At 38.8% G+C, this 21,749-nt stretch overlaps 1 protein-coding gene across 1 annotated transcript in view; it reads right to left on the reverse strand.

Moving 5' to 3' along the window:
- Window positions 1–21,749, reverse strand: part of LOC134678441 (prion-like-(Q/N-rich) domain-bearing protein 25) — a 34,864-nt gene that overhangs the window by 12,369 nt on the left and 746 nt on the right. Inside the window, exon 2 of the mRNA XM_063537018.1 lies at window positions 1,528–1,632. Coding sequence (XP_063393088.1) covers window positions 1,528–1,632 — 105 coding nt within the window. The remainder of the gene's footprint in view (window positions 1–1,527; window positions 1,633–21,749) is intronic.

Raw genomic sequence — 21,749 nt, forward strand, 5'->3', positions numbered from 1 at the left:
TAAAACCCAATCTGTAATGAAGTCAAAATCAAAGACAAATCTTGCACAACTCGATCTCTTTTTGTGTACGGATGTGTCACATTCACACGTACCGCGCTAGTTGTGTGCATGGCCAGTGGGGCATGTGCTTCGACAGAGGGGAAATAGTGCGAATGCTGACTCTGTTCCCGGTGTTTCTCGAAGGTACTATTGATGCCAACTGTACAATAATCGAGAACAGATTGAAATCCGAACGACTGTTGCTAATTCGTTAACGGTTTTTTGAGACGTGCAAATTAAATTGATTATTGGTGTAGTAAATCCATAGATCACTCGGCTAGATGATGCGTAAAGACGACTAGCGGTTACAAATTGACGCACACTTTGACAATGTGGAAAATGCCGTCTATAAGGGAGGACCATCTACTAGACCGTTAGACGCTTTTAACTCTTTTAACATATATTCTATACATCTCGCTTGAACTAATATGCGAAAACGAGCGAGATGCATACCTATTAGAAAGTAAATTACGCACACGCTAGCGAATATGCCAGTATCAAACTGATGGCAGCCGTACTTATACGCTTATACCTATACTTAATACCACAGTCACATCAGGCCACAGTTTATGGAAGATCAAAGCAATTTCTTAGCACAAAAGCAAGAGAATGCATTCTGTGACGTCACAATGCGGCTTCATTCCTCTCCGTTGATTATGAAATAATTAAAAGCGCAAATGAATGTTGAATCTTATTTATACTCGTAATTGTTTTCCCATATGACATTACGACTGATTTGAAACAATTTTTATAGGAATTAATCGTGTAAAATGTTATTATATTAGTCAGATTGTCGTCATTCAAACAGGAAGTGCGAAGGATAGTTTGGGAAAACATCAAGACTATTCCTTTTTATAGTTACGGGAACTTTATTGCATGTATGCATATTACATTGAAGCACGAACAATTTGAGTTAGTGTATTAAAACTATTGGAGAATATTTTAAAGGTAGGTAAGTAATAAATACGTTTTGTTTTAGTTAAATTATTGTAGTTTAAACGATATTTTGTAAAAGACGACTAAAATAACAAATATTCCTAAATATCTTTGTCAACATATTTTTGGGCCAGCCTGTATAGTGCTAACCTGGGCACTCGCCGGCTGAACGTTGGCGGCCACATACAGGGCCAGCGCGAGCACCGCCTGCGTGCATTATGGCCGGGGGCGGGATGTGACTGTACAAATGCAGGTCCAAATGAGAAGTACTCACGTTTCTCCGGCGCCTGCGCGCTCGCCCGCTGGACGTTGGCGGCCACATACAGGGCCAGCGCAAGCACCGCCTGCGCGTGCATTATGGCCGGGGGCGGGATGTGACTAAACAAATGCAGGTCCACATGAGAAGTACTCACGTTTCTCCGGCGCCTGCGCGCTCGCCCGCTGGACGTTGGCGGCCACATACAGGGCCAGCGCAAGCACCGCCTGCGCGTGAATTATGGCCGGGGGCGGGATGTGACTAAACAAACGCAGGTCCATATGAGAAGTACTCACGTTTCTCCGGCGCCTGCGCGCTCGCCCGCTGGACGTTGGCGGCCACATACAGGGCCAGCGCGAGCACCGCCTGCGCGTGCATTATGGCCGAGGGGCGGGATGCGACTGAAAAACATAGCGTAATTAATGCGTGGACGCAGGTTGACGTCTTGATAGTGGCGCGTCCAGACCTGGCAAACGCACGCCGGTCTCGACATGCCACTATGAATAAGAGAAAGAAAGAAGAAGAAAGTTACATATATGCCTACAAACAAAGAAACTTAGACATTTACAGGCGACAGTTTACACCGCAAATGCTGTCTTTGATATTGAAGACATGAATAAGGAAGCGCAAAATGGCGTTGATATTGCGGGCGGAATGTATATTAGGTAGTACAGTTGTATTAATGCATACCTATAGGTAATTATTTTCCATCATATTTTTACGGAAACTTACGAACTTATTATCTTGCTATTTCAGTCAGTCTCGATACAAAAAGTACTGAGGTTGGCTTAATAAGTAGCATGATCATTTATGAGAAAATACGATGGAAAATTATGTCTACATCTGTAGTAAGGTAGTATTTAACGTTATAAAGGCTTTGACATATGAACTAGTTTGCGTGCTCGAATATTAAGCGCTACTAAAAAGTTAGACTGAGAAATATCTGCCTAGGGCCCAGGGAATCCAGGATATGAGGAGAGCACTAAAACATGTACGTTCGGTATTGCATTAAATTTAATCGATCGACAGACATGGTGCGCAATCAACCCTCAATTGTGGAAACATTAGTCTACCCACATACATTACATAAACCAAGAAAATTCGGCAACGATTTTGATATGCAGTGCAAGGGTTATTTATACGTCATAATTTTATAGAAGTTTGGCGTTAAAAATAACACTTGCACTCAGCGTGCTATCAAAACTCTAGTATATAGTTGCACTGTTTTAACTATTATATAAACCATGCCTTAGTATGTCACGGGCTTTTCTAATGTACACTTATTATAAAGCAAACTTAGAGCAAATTCTTATCTAGGCATATTCATAACGCACCCAGAATACTACGAACTCTGATCGCGAAGAATTACCATAGATTCGGAGGTCAAGTGATACTGGCGAGTTAAAATGGTGATTGTTTTACTAAGGTAAGATAAGATGATTAATTATTACGTTGGAAAAAAACAGTCACGGGACAGATAAGCCCTGTATGTAGGTACCCTTTAATTGTTAGCTTTTGGCAAGGCCGTTTTGAGATTAGGAAGTATGAACATCTTGTGTGGGAGATACAAAAATATCGAGATTAATAAAATGGGTAGTGTATCATAGTGATTTTAGTGTGTCGAATCAAAATTGATTAAGTGGCCATCGTCCATCCAGTGGCGCTCCAATTAGGGACATTGTGTTAATAAACCAGTTGATTTCTTTATAAATAAATCAGTATAAGTAGCATTAACAAGACATAAAATATACTAACCAAATAAGTTATTGGCAAAAATTACATTTTTGGTACAAGCTTTTATCGCTGACTGTACTTTTCTTTCCACAGGCAACTAATACTCATCGAGTCAATTCTAAAAACCCCAAACATAATTAGGTTTATTGTTTTATCACAGAGTTCCTATGGCCAGTTCCGATCTCCATCATCAGATCAGCTCGATGACACCATAATATTGCATTATCACCCGACTTACGTATGTATGCTAAATTTCAGCTCAATCGGAAATCGGGAAGTGGATCAAATTTAACTTGCAAGATTTGATTACAGACAACGGTCAGGTGAAACTATATAAAAGCTTGTAAAATTACTTAGGTCCACTTGCACCATCCCACTAACCCGGGGTTACCAGTACAATTTGACGCTGAGTTAACGGTTTAACCGCTTAACTCCGGGTTATTGGGATGGGGCAAGTCGCGCTTAGGCTTAATTTCATTACGCTTTTATTCGTGAAGTCAGAGTGCTTGAATACAAGTAAACATCATTACTCCGTCAATACATGTAATTGTAGACAATTTAGATAAGATCTACCAGAAATTAGGGCGCCCACAAACGTAATGGTAAGTCGAAATGTTCCGCCCCACCGCCTTAGGCCCGCTTCACACGGCGCGCACCTGAGCGTAGCGGATGGCTCTAAATACTTGAAATTATTGCTTCTTAGCTAGTTTAAGGCTATTACACTAGATGGTTGTAATGTTTATGTCTAACCTTCTTGTTCATAAACACACTAGGTACAAGGCTTAAGTAGTTAATTTGTGGCTTTCCATCAGATAAGGGTCCTTATATTATGCTTCATGTGTAAAATAAGGACCAGTCTATCAGAATTCCTTTTGGAATTTTAGTTAAATAGGTCCTTATTGCACTTGAAGCATAAGGACCCTTCTGTGATGGAAAGCCACATTTATTTAATTATGGACGTACTTTCCTACCAGTAAAATGTGTTTTTTTTTCAAACTGTCAGAACTAATAAAGCGAAATTTGCATAATCATTATTACTCATATTTAATGACTTTATTTTCAGCGGACTCATGAATAGTTTTATATTGTATATGTATAGTCAGACCGTAAAAAGTCTGCAGTGATTTTGATAGCCCACGCAGTGCAAGTGTCATTTTAAACGTCAAACTTCTATGAAATTATGATGTATAAACACTTACACTGCGTAGGCTATCAAATCCGCTGCAGATTTCTATTGGTGCGACTATACACGGTTTCGGAATAAAACTTTAAAATGCAAAAAAACATTTATGCATATCCACGTGAAAGGTTATTTTTAACGTCGCCATTCGAACAGTCGAATTCAATTACCTAATTTTATAAAAGCTACGTTTAGACGGTTCAATAAAATGCATGGAAAATTCAACATTTTTAAAACCCTCTCTCTTATTTATTTATACATATTTGAAGACTAGTGACCCGCCCCGGCTTTGCACGGGTAGATCCTTATCAAATTTTACACCTAAAGCCCATTTGCACCAGCCCACTAACCCAGGGTTAAGCGGTTAAACCAGTGTCAAATTGTACTGGTAACCATGATAACTCCAGGTTTAACCTGTTAACCCCGGGTTTGTGGGATGGTGCTAGTGGGCCTAAACCTTTCTCAAGAACCACTCTATTGATAGATGAAAACCGTTCAGTAGTTTTTTACTTTATCGCGAACATACATACAGACAAACAGACCTAAATCGACCCCTGTCATCGGCACTTTCCCTTCCGGGGTAGAATGCGTCCAAATCGTCCCGCTATCTTCTTTTCGGTCTGCCTAAACCCCGGTCTATTAATAGATTATAAATAATGTAAGATGTGTCAAGTCTAAAGGGGGCCAACTGATTAACAGTCCGCCGGACTATATCGCCCTGTCAGTTGTTCGGAACTGTCAAAATTTTGTTCTAACTGACAGGCCGATACCGTCCGGCGGACCTCTTCAGACACTCGAGTTTCGAATTTGATTGCTGATGTAGATGGCGCTAGAAGAACCAAGATTAGACCCAATGAGCTTCGAGACGAAATTTGCAAGCCACGATGTGTTTTTGTTTTGTTCTCGATTTACGTTCCCCCCACTCTGGTGGTAACCACTTTGCGTAACCACTGTGATGACCTGTTCCACATGCGTACGATACGAGCCTACGAAAAGGGGAGGCTGGGGTATGCTGAAACGCTTCGGTTTTCTTTAGAATGTACATTTTAAAACGGTGGCATTGATCATTATCTGTTTTAATGGTGTCTGGTTATCTGTCTTGCAATTTAGAGGAGAAATGCTGCCACCATATTATGTAGTAGCAAGATATTTTAAGAATTTTTGGTATCGAGAAGATTTATTATGTAATTAAAATAAGAATGAAATGTTTTTAAAATTAAAACTACAATCATTTAACTAAAACATAAAGTATTATCTTTATAATATTCTTCTTTGGCTTTAAAACACAAACGCAGTTTGTTAATTCTATCAACAATATACGGCAACAAAAAAAATTTCAACGTTATTTTGGGTCAACCTATACTTTAGTACAGTCACAGAATAAATAATAGTACTAGGTACAGAAGACTCACTCTCTAAAAAACGCGTCTGTCACGATCAGCACAGATATGGCCGCTAGATGGCGACAGCGCCACGCACGGCTTATGGCAAACCCCAAAATTGGGGTCGATCGGATGGAGTTTTAGCTACTTACCTGTAGTAAAGCAACGAAATCGCGGAGTGAGCCACGCCTGGTACAGTATTGTTGTTGTCTAGCGTCACCCTTTGCCCCACTCTCCTCCACATATTCGTATACCAATGTATGTATGTATGTTAGGGCACTGTCCACAGCCTATTATCCGCAAGCACGGACCGTGACTCGCGATACCTTTACACTTCCATACACCACATTTGTAATGCCATTTTACTTTATTTATGACAATTTAGTTCAACTAGCAAATCAAATTATTTTATTTCACCATACAATTCAATTTGTTTATAACATATATCAAATTGTTTTTTACGGTCATTTGAATTTTTTAATGTTTTCTTTGTCCTTTGTTGTAACATAAGTAATAAAAAAACTTAAAATAGGAAATGTAATGGATTACGAGCAAATTTTTTATGACAATTCCATTTGTTTAAATTATTTGAAAACGGCAATTGTATTGTATAATTCATTGTAATGAAGTTATAAAATATTTCAATATCGAATTTACTCGAAGTAAACTAATAAAAAAATACAGAAGCTAATAGCTTTGGAGTGATAAAAGTTAAATAGCTTTAGCATCAAGTACATACATAAATGGATATATATAGGTATTATATTTCTAGTTATACTAATTGAACACTTTCGCAACCCGATTATCGCATTATAACCGTCAGATAAAGATAATACATACAAATAATTGTCAGATTAGAGACCATAATGATTTTTTGACCCCCGCCAATCCCATACTTATACCAACCAACGGATCAACGTATAGACGGCTAAAAATGGTGAAGGCAGACTCGGGTAGAAATAATTATGTTTTTGGCAAAACTTTCATATTTGGTACAAGCCTTTATCGCTGACTGTACTTTTCTTACGACAGACAACTAATACTCATCGAGACAATTCTAAAAACCCCTAACACAATTAGATTGCGTTGTTTCATCACAGAGTTCCTATGGCCACGTCCTGTCTCCATCACCAGATCAGCTCGATCGTACCATAATACTGCATTGTCATCCGATTTATACAAGCAAGCAAAATTTCAGCTCAATCGGAAACCGGGAAGTGGATCAAATTTAACAACAGACAGACAACGGTCAGGTGAAACTAAATAAAAGCTTGTAAAATATCACTCATATCTTAATCTGACTGTCTTGAGTATCTACAAAAATCCTCTCTCGGGCTAAATATACAATAAGTATGTGAATATGTCATAAAACGAATATGTCGAAATTCCGTATCGTTAGTGCGTTATTAGTTGAGGTCCGTTGGTTGTTTAACTTCTGGAACGATATTACACTAATATTAAGGTGGCCACTGACGAGCCTTCCAACAGTCTAAATAGCGTGGCTGCAATCCAAAATCGGTCCGTGAATGACAAAAACGTACAATGTTTAATATTAATTCAAAAGGCGTCAATTTGGATGAATCCATTGTCGGCATCTATTTGGAAGGCTCGTCAGTGGCCTGCTTTAGATAGTCTACATACATTCATTTTGTATGGGTCGCCATTATAAGGTCTATTTTAATTTAAAACAATAAAATTCCACATCCGTTATCGAATATTTGCCGTATTTTTTGATTTTATAAGGTCTGATTTAGATGGCGCATGAACTCGTATGCGATTTTAGTTACATTGAGGACTATTATTAAATACCGCATGCGAGTTCTCGCACCGTCTAAAAGAGCTTTAACGCATTTTGGTAAAATTTCAAAGTTTATTTACTAGTGGGGTATTCGCCGTATTCGTAAAGCGAGCGAATATGTCAGTTTGACACTGCTAAGGCAGTCGTGGTAAGCAGGCCCCAATATCACATCGGTGACAGGTGCGACAATTGTAAAATCACTGTTGCTGACGTCACAGGCATCTATGGGCTACGATTACCACTTACCATCGGGCGGGCCGTATTCCTGTTTGCCACTATCATTGTATTATTAAAAAAAACTTAATTATATCGGAAAAAAACATATATTTCTCTTGCTAAGTTTATGACAATTGTCCAAGATTTAGAAGAATTGTAGGTACATACTTAATTCTTGACAGGTACTGAGTTATATGTCGGAATTTCGTGACAATTGTAGTGTTTCTTGTGACAATTGTCATAAACTTAGCAAGAGAAATATATGTTTTTTTCCGATATAATAAAGTTTTTTAATAATACAATGATGGTGGCAAACAGGAATACGGCCCGCTCGATGGTAAGCGGTAACCATAGCCCATGGATGCCTGTGACGTCAGCAACAGTGATGTTTTACAATTGTCGCACCTGTCACGTTGGTGAAACAGGGGCGCCTGTTATTTTGAATGTCTTATATAATGAGTATAATTTTGAAATGGTTTTATTCTTCCGCTTCATCGTGCTAAGTACAAATAAGTATATTAATCTTAAATTTGTTATGGAAAATACTTGTAGACAAGCATAACGTCATGCGAATAAATTAGCATTCATAGTTTTAGAACAGTCTTACATTCAAAGAGTATGTGAATTCTTTTGTACATGGTTCTAATGGTTCGAAATTCTTACAACCGAAAATATATTGATGAGAATGTACCTAAGAGGTAAATTAATAACGGAATGGATACTCATTTATGCTTTTTTATTATAAAAAAATTCTAGTTAAAATATTACCGTATTTTAAAAAAATGAGGAAAAGAATAGAGTTTTGTGTTATATTGAAGTCTTAAAAATTTTAAGTCACATTGGTGGTGATGATCATATTTAAACGAAATTGTTGAAAAAACTAGATAGCCTACAAGTAAACGTATTCTTTCGGAATTTTAATTTAACCTGCTAATTTTAATGAATTAATTTTTTAATAGGTACATAATGTGTCCGTACTATAACATTTTCTTACACGGTCGCATATTTTTACATAACATGCATGTTAGCAATAATTTTTTTTTAATTCGCTGAGCTAGTTGTAATATAATATTAAAAATAACAAGTGACACGATTACTAAATACGATAAATCGCTGAGCAGCCAGACTTACAAAAATAGTCCTACAACTATATAGATATTTAAAAAATATTTCAGGGCATACTTCGTAGACTTCATCGATTCGGGATACTAGGGAGGCATAGTCACGTAAATAAAATTATAAAAACATAGTTAATTCTCATAAATAAAAAAATGGCCTAAATTGGTTACTTTTAGTAACCAATACAGGTTACCAAGTCTCCTCTAGGACCAAGTCTCCCCAGTGTCCCCTACAAGTATCAAAAGAAAGACTGGAGAATTTTTGTAAGTACTTACAACGTTTCAGAAGTTACTTTTTTGGGATTTTCTGACTTAGTATCTTTTAAGTAGGTAAGTACTGATATAAGATTTATTCTGAACGGTTTCGGATTAGCATATTTAAGTTGGTATGCACTTTTTAGGGTTTCTATGTAGGCTAAAGAAAAACGTTAGGTACAATACAATAGTCGGACTTAATGCCATAAGCCCCATGAGGTATTCTCTAAGGTGTCTCTGAGGTATTAAGGTAATGAAGAGAGATAATTATCTGCGTAACCCAGCGGTTACGTATTTTTCCATAGTCAAATGTAATACCAGAATCGAAATAGTATAATACAAATGCAATACAGCCCAAAAGAGTAAAATCCAATACATACAAATATTTTGATCAAAAATATCACCCAAAATACTTACCGTAGATGAAACGCGCGAAGACCGAAGCGCGAAGTTCCAAACTCAAAAGAACTTCAAAACGACAAAGTTTGAAAACTTCGCGACGGAAACGCGAAAATGAACTTTCGAGATTCGCGAATTTCGATATACAACGCGGCGCACTGAAATCCAGATGCGGAGATTCGAATTTCAAAAGTTTAAAGTCGGAGATTTTTTTTAAGTAAATGACACTTGTGGAAATAGCGAGCGTATCGTTCTAGGGCTAGGACGATACTGGCATGATAGCAGTGCCGAGTTTACCTCGATATGACACACTATCTTTCCTAGATATTATAAGTAAGCACAGCTGCAATCGAAATACAATTTTAACTACTTGGGTTAAGGTCTAGATTGGTTAGGAACGCGACGGTGGGCGGTAGGCGGCGGTGCATTTTCAGAGATAGAACGCCGACAGGTGAAGAAGAAATGTTTATGTTATAATCTTATCGATTTTCCTAGTAATAGATTTTTGAGGCAATACAAAACATGACTTTTTTTAAATATAATCTTGAAACGTTTATTCTATATAGTAATTACTGTTGTACATATTTATATTTTTTATTACAAGTAAACCTTTTTAACTTAATTATAACGACAGTACTTAATAAAAAAAAAAATGGGCTCAGTTGATTTTGATGCTCTTTTTGTTGTTCAGCGTCTACTTAGGCAGCTACTCAGGTTCATAGGTTAACTGGAAGAGATCCCTCTTAGGGATAAGTTCACCCTTACTATATTTATGTTCTATCTGATGTACCTTTATTCCTCTCTTCCGTACAATAAAGTATTTACTTACTTACATACTTACATAGTAGTAGTAAGTAGCAGAGTTCATACTGCTGTATTCGAACTTCAAGATATTCACAAGAGACGACACGTACTAGATCCATTCTAGATACGTTATAGTTTAGATATCAATTTCTCTTTTGCAGCGAAATTCGGGCAACCAATGTCACTTTTACGTTAGATAGAGTAAGATAGATAGATGTGAATTGGATCTCTAAGTCATTGACATATAATCTCCTTTGTCTTCTAGATATTGTTTATGATATTGACATACGCGTTTTAGAAACCTAATGTCTATCCTATGTGTCTAATTTATCTTATGCATACTTCTAGTTAATTAAAGCCAATTTCCTTTGGTATTTCGTTTCTATGTATCAGTCATATCCTGTGGAAATCGTTCAAGAGTATCTCCAGAATCGCGCAAATGTCAAATTTGACAGGTTAGATCTTAAACATATCGTTATCGTATCTTGGTGATGTCTAAAAGATATCTAATAGATATCTATTTCAAAATCCGAATCGGGCCCATAGTAGTTGTAAATATACCTGTGAAATCAATTTGATTGGACCAAGGAGCCAATAAAACGCTGCTATAAAATCGCAAGTATGTACTTACATCGCTTGTTAACACCGCACAAGTTCATTGGAAGTTCCACTCGCATGGTAGGTAGCTCGCACAGTGTGAAGAGTTACCTTCAAAGGAAAATATCACTTTTTAGATTCCTTGCTTACTAGGGAGGACTAGGGAGACGGTAACGTGTGTACTACGTCTGCGTTCGGGACATATTCCGTGTAATAAATTTTATCACCTCATGAAAAAAAGAGATATAAACCTATGTGATCATTTAACAGAGTCCACATATTTATAGAATGCACTAGAGGCCAAGTCGAGCGGAAAAACATTTTAGGAAATATTTTGGACAGTGCATTATCCTTGAATATTTTGCTTTCTCAACCGCTATCAGAATGGGCTGAGAAAATGTTTAGGTACGTATTATAAAAAATATCTTGAATTAAGGTCTGAGAGTTACACACGTGAACTCTCCTATGAGGCTGGCATCGTCACCACGAGTGTATGAAAGCCTCTATAAAAATTAAGAATTTAAAAAAAGACTCTATCGTACAGTCGCTATCAGATATATCGGAAGGGCCGAGGTGCTCAAAGACTCTACCGTCTAGAGCAGTCTAGACAATAGATAGAGGCAGGTGGCTTGGGTTCGACGACGGTGCCGCCCTTCCACACATCGATTGAAACCACTTTTCTACCCTACCCACATATGTTGAACCTAACCCTTTGCCTATGTACTTATGATTGTTTTAATGTAATACATTTGTCTGTGCTTTAAAAAAAAAATCGATAGAGGCATGTTCAAATATTTGCGAGCATCTTAGCCGCTCCGATATATTTAATGGTGTTTGACTCTGATTGTACATGTTTTTTAAATTATATCACAAGATGTACAAAAAGCTTACCGATTCTTGACGATCACAACACAGTTTAGTATTTACAATTCAAATAAATGATAAAAAACTTAAGTACGCGTCTTACGCAATAAGGCATAACACCTAACTGCTTACTTTGAATCACAAGGTTACTTAACACCAAATTATAAAATGCGGCTGTAACTATTACGTATCCGATACATGACAAACTTAATATTTTGTTACTGATCTGCATATAAAATTTTGTTCCCTATAAGGTAAACGTACTGGTGCTCGGCGCGGTCCCAGTACATGTCACCTTGAGACTTAAGTCATTGTCAATAGAGGTGATAGCAAGGTGTCATCTATTGGGCATTAGCATGTTGAGCACTAGTACGTTCACCTTACTTGTTGATAAAGGTTCTTTAGAATAGCTGGTGTGGGAGTTTTAACGTTTTTGCTAAGTTAAGGGGTGGGTGTTAAGGTGCGTGGTGGCGTGGGTGAGTTAAGGTTGATTTTTCAGTGGCCTGGATCCCTATTCGACAAGCGACGTTTGACGTATCGTGTTGATCTCCCGGTGATGTGGGAAAAATCATAAGTTCTCGAATACGTACAATGTCAAAATTTGACATTAATAATCCACAGTTAGGGTGACAAGCAAACCGAACCGAAGCACGCTTAGTTTAGAGTTGAGTTTTGGTTGTACCAAATTATATTATCCACCGTTGATGGAATCAACACTCAGTATGCAATAAAATCAACTGTTGATTTGACGTGGATGCGAAATCTGACAGTAGGTAGTACATGTCGAATTTGGCCCCTGTTGACTTGACATCATAGTGCGAAGTTAACTATTATGTCGCTATTTATTTTGGTAGTGTATATATACCTACCTGGATAAATAGAATGTCGAGAGACTGATCATAGTATTACCTATAAGTACATAATATTGCTTTTTATCAGCATCAAAATTGCTGGTAGGTAAAGGCGGTGTTACACGTATTCTACAAAGTCGTGCAAGGTACCTAATTATAGACATATATGTATGTGTCGTACACGAGTGAATGATTTAACTGTCGGGTCAATTTGGGAAATGAATTAGAGACTCACTAGATATGAAATAGTAAAGATATGAGACGTTCCACTGCAAAAGGTACCTTATGGCGGCTGGCGCTGCGATTCGGGAAATGAATTAGAGATTGACTAGATACGAAATAGTGAAGATAAGTGACGTCCCACGAAAAAAGGCACCTTATGGCGGCCGGCGTTTACATCGCATAGCGCCGCAATAATATTGAAGCGGCGTTAATAATAGCGTAAGCGCCAAACGCCATAAGGTACCTTTTTCCGCGGGACGTCACATATCTTTACTATATCGTATCTAGTAAATCTCTAATTCATTTCGCGAATCGCGCCCTGTATCATTTGACTGAACTCACTCACTGTTCAACTCAGTACAGTTTTAACTCGCTCATTTCGCTCAGTAACTCATCTCTATCTCAGTGTTCCTTAAACGCTCTTTCCCACCCATGATTCGAATGAGCCGGCCGAGCGTGAGGAGAGGAGCGAGTGAGCGAGAGACACGATGCGAATAGGTTTCGCAGGGGTTCGGAAGAATTCGGAGAAAATATGGCGGGATCGTATCGCGTACCTATGCCATCTTGGTCACACTTATGGCTGTGTGTCTCACTACGCGATTTCGTCGCTTTGCTACAGGTAGCTAAAAGTACATTCGTCGGCCCCAATTTTGGGGTTTGCCATAAGCCGCGCGTGGCGCTGTCACCTAGCGGCCATATCTGTGCTGATCGTAACAGACGCGTTTTGTTAGGGAGTGAGTCTTCTGTACTTAGTACTATTATTTATTGTGACGCGGTTACACTTATACTGGTTTTAACAGTGAAACCTCGGTAAACGATGACAACAGCATCGCTCGTGACAGAATAAGTTTTTCTCCGATTTTTATCGCACGATTTTAAAATAAGAAATCCTTGGTGCTCAGTCAGCTGGACAAAACGTGAGGCGCCATGTTGTAAAGACCTTGGTATTTGAGACAGTTTTTGAATTAAAAAAAGACGGTAAGTACTAATGAAAAGGGCTTTAGGATGCGCTTTGTCATTAGACATATTGGTGTATTCCCATTTGTTCCCGCCCCACGTGAATGCGATACATTAAGCTGCGACAGATAGGAATGATTCATATGAATGTCCAGCGGAGACAAATAGGAAGGTATTATTTATTTACCCCCTTATTCATAAACGTTTACTAAAGTTGACAAGCCGATAATAATCATTTGTCCCTTTCCGACGTATTGGTATGATGGAAAGGGACAAACGATTATTATCGGCTTGTTAACTTTACTAGACGTTTATGAATACAACTTTATTGCACAAAATAAGTTTGGCGAGTTTTATGTAATTTATAAAATGTATTTAAGTGTATCAGGTGTGACAGGGAATATGCCGTTGGTATTTTACTGGACATGAGCAAAGCCTATGACAAAGTGTCTTATAAAATATTACTGGACAAGCTCTATAACATAGGCGTGAGAGGTATTACTCACAAATGGTTCCAATCTTACCTGTCAAATCGATCACAGTTAGTCCAAGTAGAGTACCACAATCCTCACACTAGAGTTATAGAAAATGTACAATCAGAAAAGAAAATCTTGTCAGGCTCTATACCACAGGGTAGTAATCTAGGGTGCCTCTTATTTTTAATTTACATAAACCATCTCCCCAAAATACTAGATCATACTTGTGTCCTTTTCGCTGATGATATTTCTATAGTGTTCCCTTATTCTACTAATAATAACAACGTAAACTCCATTTTACACAACACTCTTTCCAAAGTTGTTGACTGGCTCCATCTTCACAACCTTGAATTGAACTTAGACAAAACGAAAATTATGCATTATAAGCCACATCAAAAAAGTAATTTAAATATAAATTTCACTTACCAGGACCAGACATTGGAATGTATCGACTCATCAAACCTTCTTGGACTTGAAATTGACACAAATATGAATTGGAAACTCCACATACAAAAAATAGCTTCAAAACTATCCAGCTTTACGTATGCACTAATGGAAATAAAAAAGCATACCGATCTGAACACAGCTCTTTGTGCCTATCACGCATTCGCCCAGTCGTGGCTAAGGTATGGTATTATAATATGGGGCAACAGTACAAATGTTAACGATCTCTTTTTATTACAAAAGAAATGTATAAGGATCTTAGTTAATATAAACCAACCAGATAGTTGCAGGCCACATTTTCCTAAGCTCAACATTATGACTCTGACATCCTTGTACATATTCGAACTATGTAAATTTTTAAGAAAGTACAATCAGTTTTTCCCTGCAGCAAAAAACCCTACCAATATTAACTTACGCCCTAGAGATAGAATTCCTATGCCGCCATCTAAACTAAAAATGCACGCCTCTAGCCCACATGCAATGTGTATAAAAGTGTACAATAAACTCCCAAAAACAATTAGAGACGAAGAAAAAGATACTCTATTTAACAGAAAAATAACTAAATATTTATTAGACAGCTGTTTTTACTCAGTGCAAGAGTTCTTAGATAGTTAATTATAGTAATAGTATTTAATATAGTAGTTTAGTTTAGATACCGCAACTTAAAAAAAATTGTAACTGTTTAAAAGATGTATATGATATGATGCATGTATTAGAGATAGCCTTAAGCAATAGTTATTAAGTTAGATTTAAGTTATATTGCAGTGCCCTACAGGGTTTCATAGCTGAACCAATACAATGTACCAACCTGTATAACCTATGAAAGCAATAAATACACTGATTACTGATTACTGATTATCATGAATAAAAAAAAAACAAATAAAATGTACAAATGGCGGACTTAATGCCTAAAGGTATCATTTTATTATTAAACTAACTCGTGCCCGCGACTTGGTTGCATAGGATGATGATGTTTGATAAAAACTATTCTATGTCAGCCGTGGCTCACTCCGCGATTTCGTCGCTTTGCTACAGGTAGCTAAAAGTACATCCGTTCCACACCAATTTTGGTGGCTACTTGGCTAGCCATAAGCCGCGCGTGGCACTGTCGATGTCGCCACCTAGCGGCCATATCTGTCCTGATCGCAACAGACTCCTTTTTTTTTAGAGAATGAGTCTTCTGTACCTACGAAGCGCTGGTGGCCTAGCGGTAAGAGCGTGCGACTTTCAATCCGGAGGTCGCGGGTTCAAACCCCGGCTCGTACCAATGAGTTTTTCGGAACTTATGTACGAAATATCATTTGATATTTGCCAGTCGCTTTTCGGTGAAGGAAAACATCGTGAGGAAACCGGCCGAATCCCAATAAGGCCTAGTTTCCCCTCTGGGTTGGAAGGTCAGATGGCAGTAGCTTTCGTAAAAACTAGTGCCTACGTCAAATCATGGGATTAGTTGTCAAGCGGACCCCAGGCTCCCATGAGCCGTGGCAAAATGCCGGGATAACGCCAGGAAGAAGAAAAAGAGTCTTCTGTACCTACATAGAGTAACCTCCCTCGTGTACCTCGACGACGGGACTCTGGGGGGTAGGCCGGAGGAGGTCGAACAGGACCTGCTTGTGCTTCTTCCACTTTTTCGAGAGCTGGGGCTCGAAGTGAACTCCGGTAAATGTGAGTTTTTTCCTTGCAGTGCCAACTCACAGCCTTCTTTCTCTTTGTTTTCTGCCCTACTCCCTGGCCTCAAGGAGTTATCTACCCAGAATTTTAACCTTTTGGGTTCCCCGATGTTCCCCGCAGCTATACCTGAAGCCTTCAAGGTGAGAGAGCAGCTTCTTAAGTCCGCTGGTGAGAGGCTGAAAAAGCTCTCGGCTCATGTGGCACTTACTTTGCTAAGGTCCTGCTTTGCCGTTCCCAAGGTGATGTACTTTCTGCGTACTGTACCTACCTGGCTGCACCCCGGCCATATGGACTCGTTCGACCTGGTGGTGAAGGAGTGTGCTGAGGGTGTGCTGAATGTCTCTCTAAATACAGACCAGTGGGACTTGGCTTCGTTGCCTATACGGAGTGGCGGAATTGGCATACGGCGCGTGCGGGATGTGTGTCTTCCGGCTTTCCTGGCGTCGGCGGCGGGGGCCGTGGACCTTGTCACTAAGATTTTATCGTTAGATGGTGGCAAGGCAGAAATACCTTTCGCTTCCGATGCGTTGTCGGCCTGGGAGGCTCTCAACCCGGGTGCGTCAGTGCCTGAACAACCGTTCCGTCAGCGCTTGTGGGACGAGGTCGGGATTAAGCGTTTGTTCGACTGACTGCCTTTTAGGCAAAGCTTCTGGTGCGGAAAGAGCCAGACTGAACGCGGCTTCGGCGCCAGAATCTGGGGCTTGGCTGCACGCCCTTCCCTCCCCGAACTTAGGCACCCTGCTCGACGACGACTCGTTGCGGGTGGCCGTTGCTCTTCGTCTGGGCTGCGATGTTTGTCAACCACATCTATGCATCTGCGGGTCCATGGTGGAGAGTAACGGGCACCACGCTTTGAGCTGTTGCCGATGCGCGGGGAGGTTCCCACGCCACCACGCGTTGAACGACATTGTTCGAAGGGCGCTGGTTTCAGCCAATGTCCCGTGTGTGCTGGAGCCGCCGGGCCTCAGTCGGTCAGATGGCAAAAGGCCGGACGGTTTGACTCTGGTGCCGTGGGAGAAAGGAAAGTGCCTTTTGTGGGACGCCACCTGCGTCAGCACATTTGCCGCCACGCACCTTGGCCGCACTGTGAGGTCGGCAGGTGCAGCCGCTGAGTAGGCGGCGTCCCATAAGAGGGACAAGTACTCGGGGTTAACGAACTACTTGTTCGTTCCCTTGGCTGTGGAGACATCGGGGTGTTGGTGCGCGGAGGCGAAAACCTTTCTCGGGGAGCTGGGGCGTCGCCTGCGGCAGAGGGGTCTCGACCCCCGCTCCGGGTTGTTCCTGGCGCAGAGGTTGTCCATCGCGGTTCAACGCGGTAACGCGGCAAGTGTGATGGGCACCTTTGCGCCGGGGGCGATGCGGGGTGGGTTGTTTGAATAGTTTTTTAGGTTAGTTTAAGTTTAGGTTTAGATGTAATTTATAGTTTTAGATTTAGTAGTTTTTAAGTGAAATTAATGTTTATTAAATTTATATGTTGTGTTTATAATTTAGTATATGTATATCTGTACAAAAATATCCTGATCGTTAAATAAATGGAAATAAAATTGAAAATGTTTAAATTAAACATAGAGTAATATAAGTAAAGAAAGAGTGCATGGTAACTCCATACATCAGTTGTCTTACCAAAACGCGCGTTATTTCGTAGTCGACATCTAGCTTATAGTAATATTATTTATTCTGTGCCTATGTCTGCATATACGAGTAAGTGATACTGCATACAAAAACAGTGTGACATTAAAATTTTTACTCAACGTATGTCACAATCAATTTGAAAGTCGCTAGGGAACTCATACTATATTGTCACTGAGACAAGGTACAAAATGGTACCCTCAACTGTAAAAATATGGGTGCACAAATCATCTCAAAAATATGTCCCATAGCTCTTATGTCTGCGAATTAAGAATTATGGGACATATTTTTGAATAAGTTGGCTACACCCTTATTTTTACAGTTGACTGTACAGAAATTAAATTCCTTGGCCGTACCTAGGGAATGCTCCCGATACTGAGTTTGTATAGCGAGAACCGGGAATTCCCGGTTCCGGTACTGCGTTTGTATAGAATACCGGTACCGGGAGCACACCCTAGCCGTACCTATATTGGTATCACACTCTGAATACACCTATTGTACGTTGCGTCCATATGAGGTGAAACGCTATGATGCAACACACATGCCATTCAAAATTAAACTGTAACACTAACCAAACAAAGTACTAAATCGTTTCACAAACACTATTGCCAAATCGTACCGTTGAAAACTAACTTCATTATCAGTCGCGGCCGTAAATAAGTGAACAGTTATGAGCTTTATGTCTTTGAAATAAGGTGGTGATGTGTATATATGTTTTTTGCGAAAAAGAACAGTTACATTAGGTGAATTACCTGTGCGCTAATTATTTATGTGAAATGTTTGCACTGATTTCTGTATATGTTGCTATACCCACGAATCCACCGATATATCACTCGTATTTTAGGGAAAAGCAAATGGAACTAATGATAAGTAAATTATATAGGGTGACTGCTATAGTTATAGCAGGTACTCAATCGTAGGTAATTGGCCCTCTTAGCAATAATAGGTACTTCTATTGCCTTGTTTCTTTCTGATTTGTTAGGAGAGGCCAATTAATATGGAGGACCACATACCCTATATTAGATTGTATAAAATGAAGTTTCCTTTCAGTAAAAGAAACACAAATTTATATGCAAATTGAAAATGATTTCATTTTATTCATTTTAGGGATAACAGACAGCTATACAATATAATGTTACATTAAGTAGTACAATTAAAATGAACTTAATTCATAACCAACGACAGTGTGCGTTGGTAAAGGACGTTCCTTACTTTACAACAATCTGCTCTGCGCTGCGCTGCGTCGCCTGCGTCTCAGCATACGCTTAGCCTTACTAATTGGGATTACGATTCACAGTAATGTAATAATGTTCCGAGATGAAGGAAGGACCCAAGGTCCGAACCCACAACCTCCGGTTCAGAAGCCGTACGCCTTAGCCGCTGACCTACCGGTATTTTGATGGCCTAAAATCGATAATCGATATGTTGTGTGATTTACTTAATTAATGGCTTGGATGGAAGTTTAGTTTTCGTTTTGTATGACAATGAGGTCATTTGTAGTGTATAATAGTGTAAGCAATGGGAATTACTTATTACTCACATTTTTTAACCGCACCAGATTCCTGGGATATTCCAAATTCCAGCGCTCGAGTCGAACGCTAAAGTAAGCCACTTTACATATAGGTAAGTTAACGAACTAAATTCCGTAACAATTATAGAAGTCTAGCTAGAACCCACTGACATCAGGATTAATCAACTTTTAGAACACTTGATTTCGTGTCTCTAGACTCCCTAATAGCCAATTAAGAAAAACCAATTTTTCAAAAACCATTTTGATTTTTTTAATTTCTTAACAAAAAAAAATCGATTGGTACTTGCTAGGGAGTCTAAAGCAGGCCACTGACGAGCCTTCCAAACGGATGCCGTTTAAATGGATTCATCCAAATGGACTGCATCCTGATTGCAGCCACGCTATTTGGACTGTTTGAAGGCTCGTCAGTGGCTACCTTAAGGGACACGAAATCAGTGTTCCAAAAGTTGATTCACCATCAACGCTAGCGTTCAAAATCTCATACAGCAATAGACACAATCTACACTAGGGGTTCTGTACAAAGTTCGACTCACCAACGCGCTCAAACCGAACAGCCTGACCGTCATACCACTTAATTTCCACAAGGTTCTATCTAACGGGATTCCAGTACCAATTGGGACCTTTATGCTGTGACTTGGCCATATATCCTGTTACTGTGACGGGAAAGTGTTGTGTGTCAGGAAAGTAGTTATTGCTGGTCGATATTAAAAATAAAGTAAACCGGCTAAGATTCTAAAGGGACCACGTTAAAAATGAGTCTTAAGCAATAATTACTTGATACAATAGGTAAGCCAATGGATCACGTAGAATGGGTATGTTCCCTTATTAATTTCAGCACAATCGTTCGTAGCCTAGGGTATACTTATGACGATGACACTAACATTGTGAACAAAAACTAGGTATATAATAACTATAAAGGAGTATGCAGGTTCTCCCTACTATGTACATTGTACCTATTTTAATTGACGGCTGATTTCGAAAATCACCCATAATTACATCATATTAGAGTCCGTGTTTGGAATTAAGTATCCGACATTCTGAACTTTGTGTGTTGAATGTAAGTAGGTATATGGCCTAAAATCAACAACAAAGTCCGAATGATGGTCTACTAGTACCTAGTACACTCTGAGACGAAAATCGTCATATAGAAATGTTTCTTTTTTTCTGGGTGACTAGGCTTTAAATGTACTTAAAGCTTTGATGTACTTAAGGCAAGATACTAAAGTATACAATTATTGTACACAATTGTATTTCTTTCATAGGATTCTACATTTTTATAAGAATTTTCGCGAATCGTAACAAAGACGGTTACTTTTTTTTAACTTCCAATATTATTTAAGTAATGGTTACAGTTAATTTTGAAACAATGTCAAGTAATATAGAAGAATTATAAATAAAAATGATCAAATAGGTATAACTGATCTATGATTATAGTTTGCAAATAGGTAATTTTCATTTTCTTATTGACTGCTATTACTTATATTGCACACAACTACAGTAACATCAAAGAAATAATTTAATTAACTTCAATTCAATGGCTTCCACTAAGCCCAAGCGCGCAGTACAATTTTTTGTCGTGCGATAATTTTGTCGCGGAAATGCAACGTATGTGTTTATATATCAGTGCGCGCATACACGACAAAAAATATGTATTATCCGCGATTCTAAAACGTGTCACAGTTAATTTTGAAACAATGTCAAGTAATATAGAAGAATTATAAATAAAATTATCAAATAGGTATAACTGATCTATGATTATAGTTTGCAAATAGGCAATTTTCATTTTCTTATTGACTGCTATTATATTGCACACAACTACAGTAACATCAAAGAAATAATTTAATTAACTTCAATTCAATGGCTTCCACTAAGCCCAAGCGCGCACTACAATTTTTTGTCGTGCGATAATTTTGTCGCGGAAATGCAACGTATGTGTTTATATATAAGTGCGCGCATACACGACAAAAAATATGTATTATCCGCGATTCTAAAACGTGTCACAAAATTAAAATCGTAGTGCGTGTTTTCTCGCTTGAGAAATATTACGTAACTTTATAATATTAGAACTAGACATAGGTATTATATAGATATATTGTGACAATGGACTTTGTTAATGAACTGTTTAAAAAACTTGTAGTTTTCAATTTGAGCTTACACACGACTTTAAGGGCCGACACAGACGGATTGCGACTCTACTGCAATTCGTTGTCAAGTTGCAGTCCGTCTGTACCGGCCCTAATATAGGTATATATTCGCTACGAATTGGTCTATACGTATAATTTACCCTTCCTTTTTTATAAAATTATAACAAAAATATAAAAAATATTAGTAAGTACCCTAGCTAGCAGGTTGCCATGCAAATGCGTCTAAATAACTTAAATTGTAATTAA

The sequence above is a fragment of the Cydia fagiglandana genome, chromosome Z, assembly GCF_963556715.1.
Source record: "Cydia fagiglandana chromosome Z, ilCydFagi1.1, whole genome shotgun sequence".
Classification (NCBI taxonomy): domain Eukaryota; kingdom Metazoa; phylum Arthropoda; class Insecta; order Lepidoptera; family Tortricidae; genus Cydia; species Cydia fagiglandana.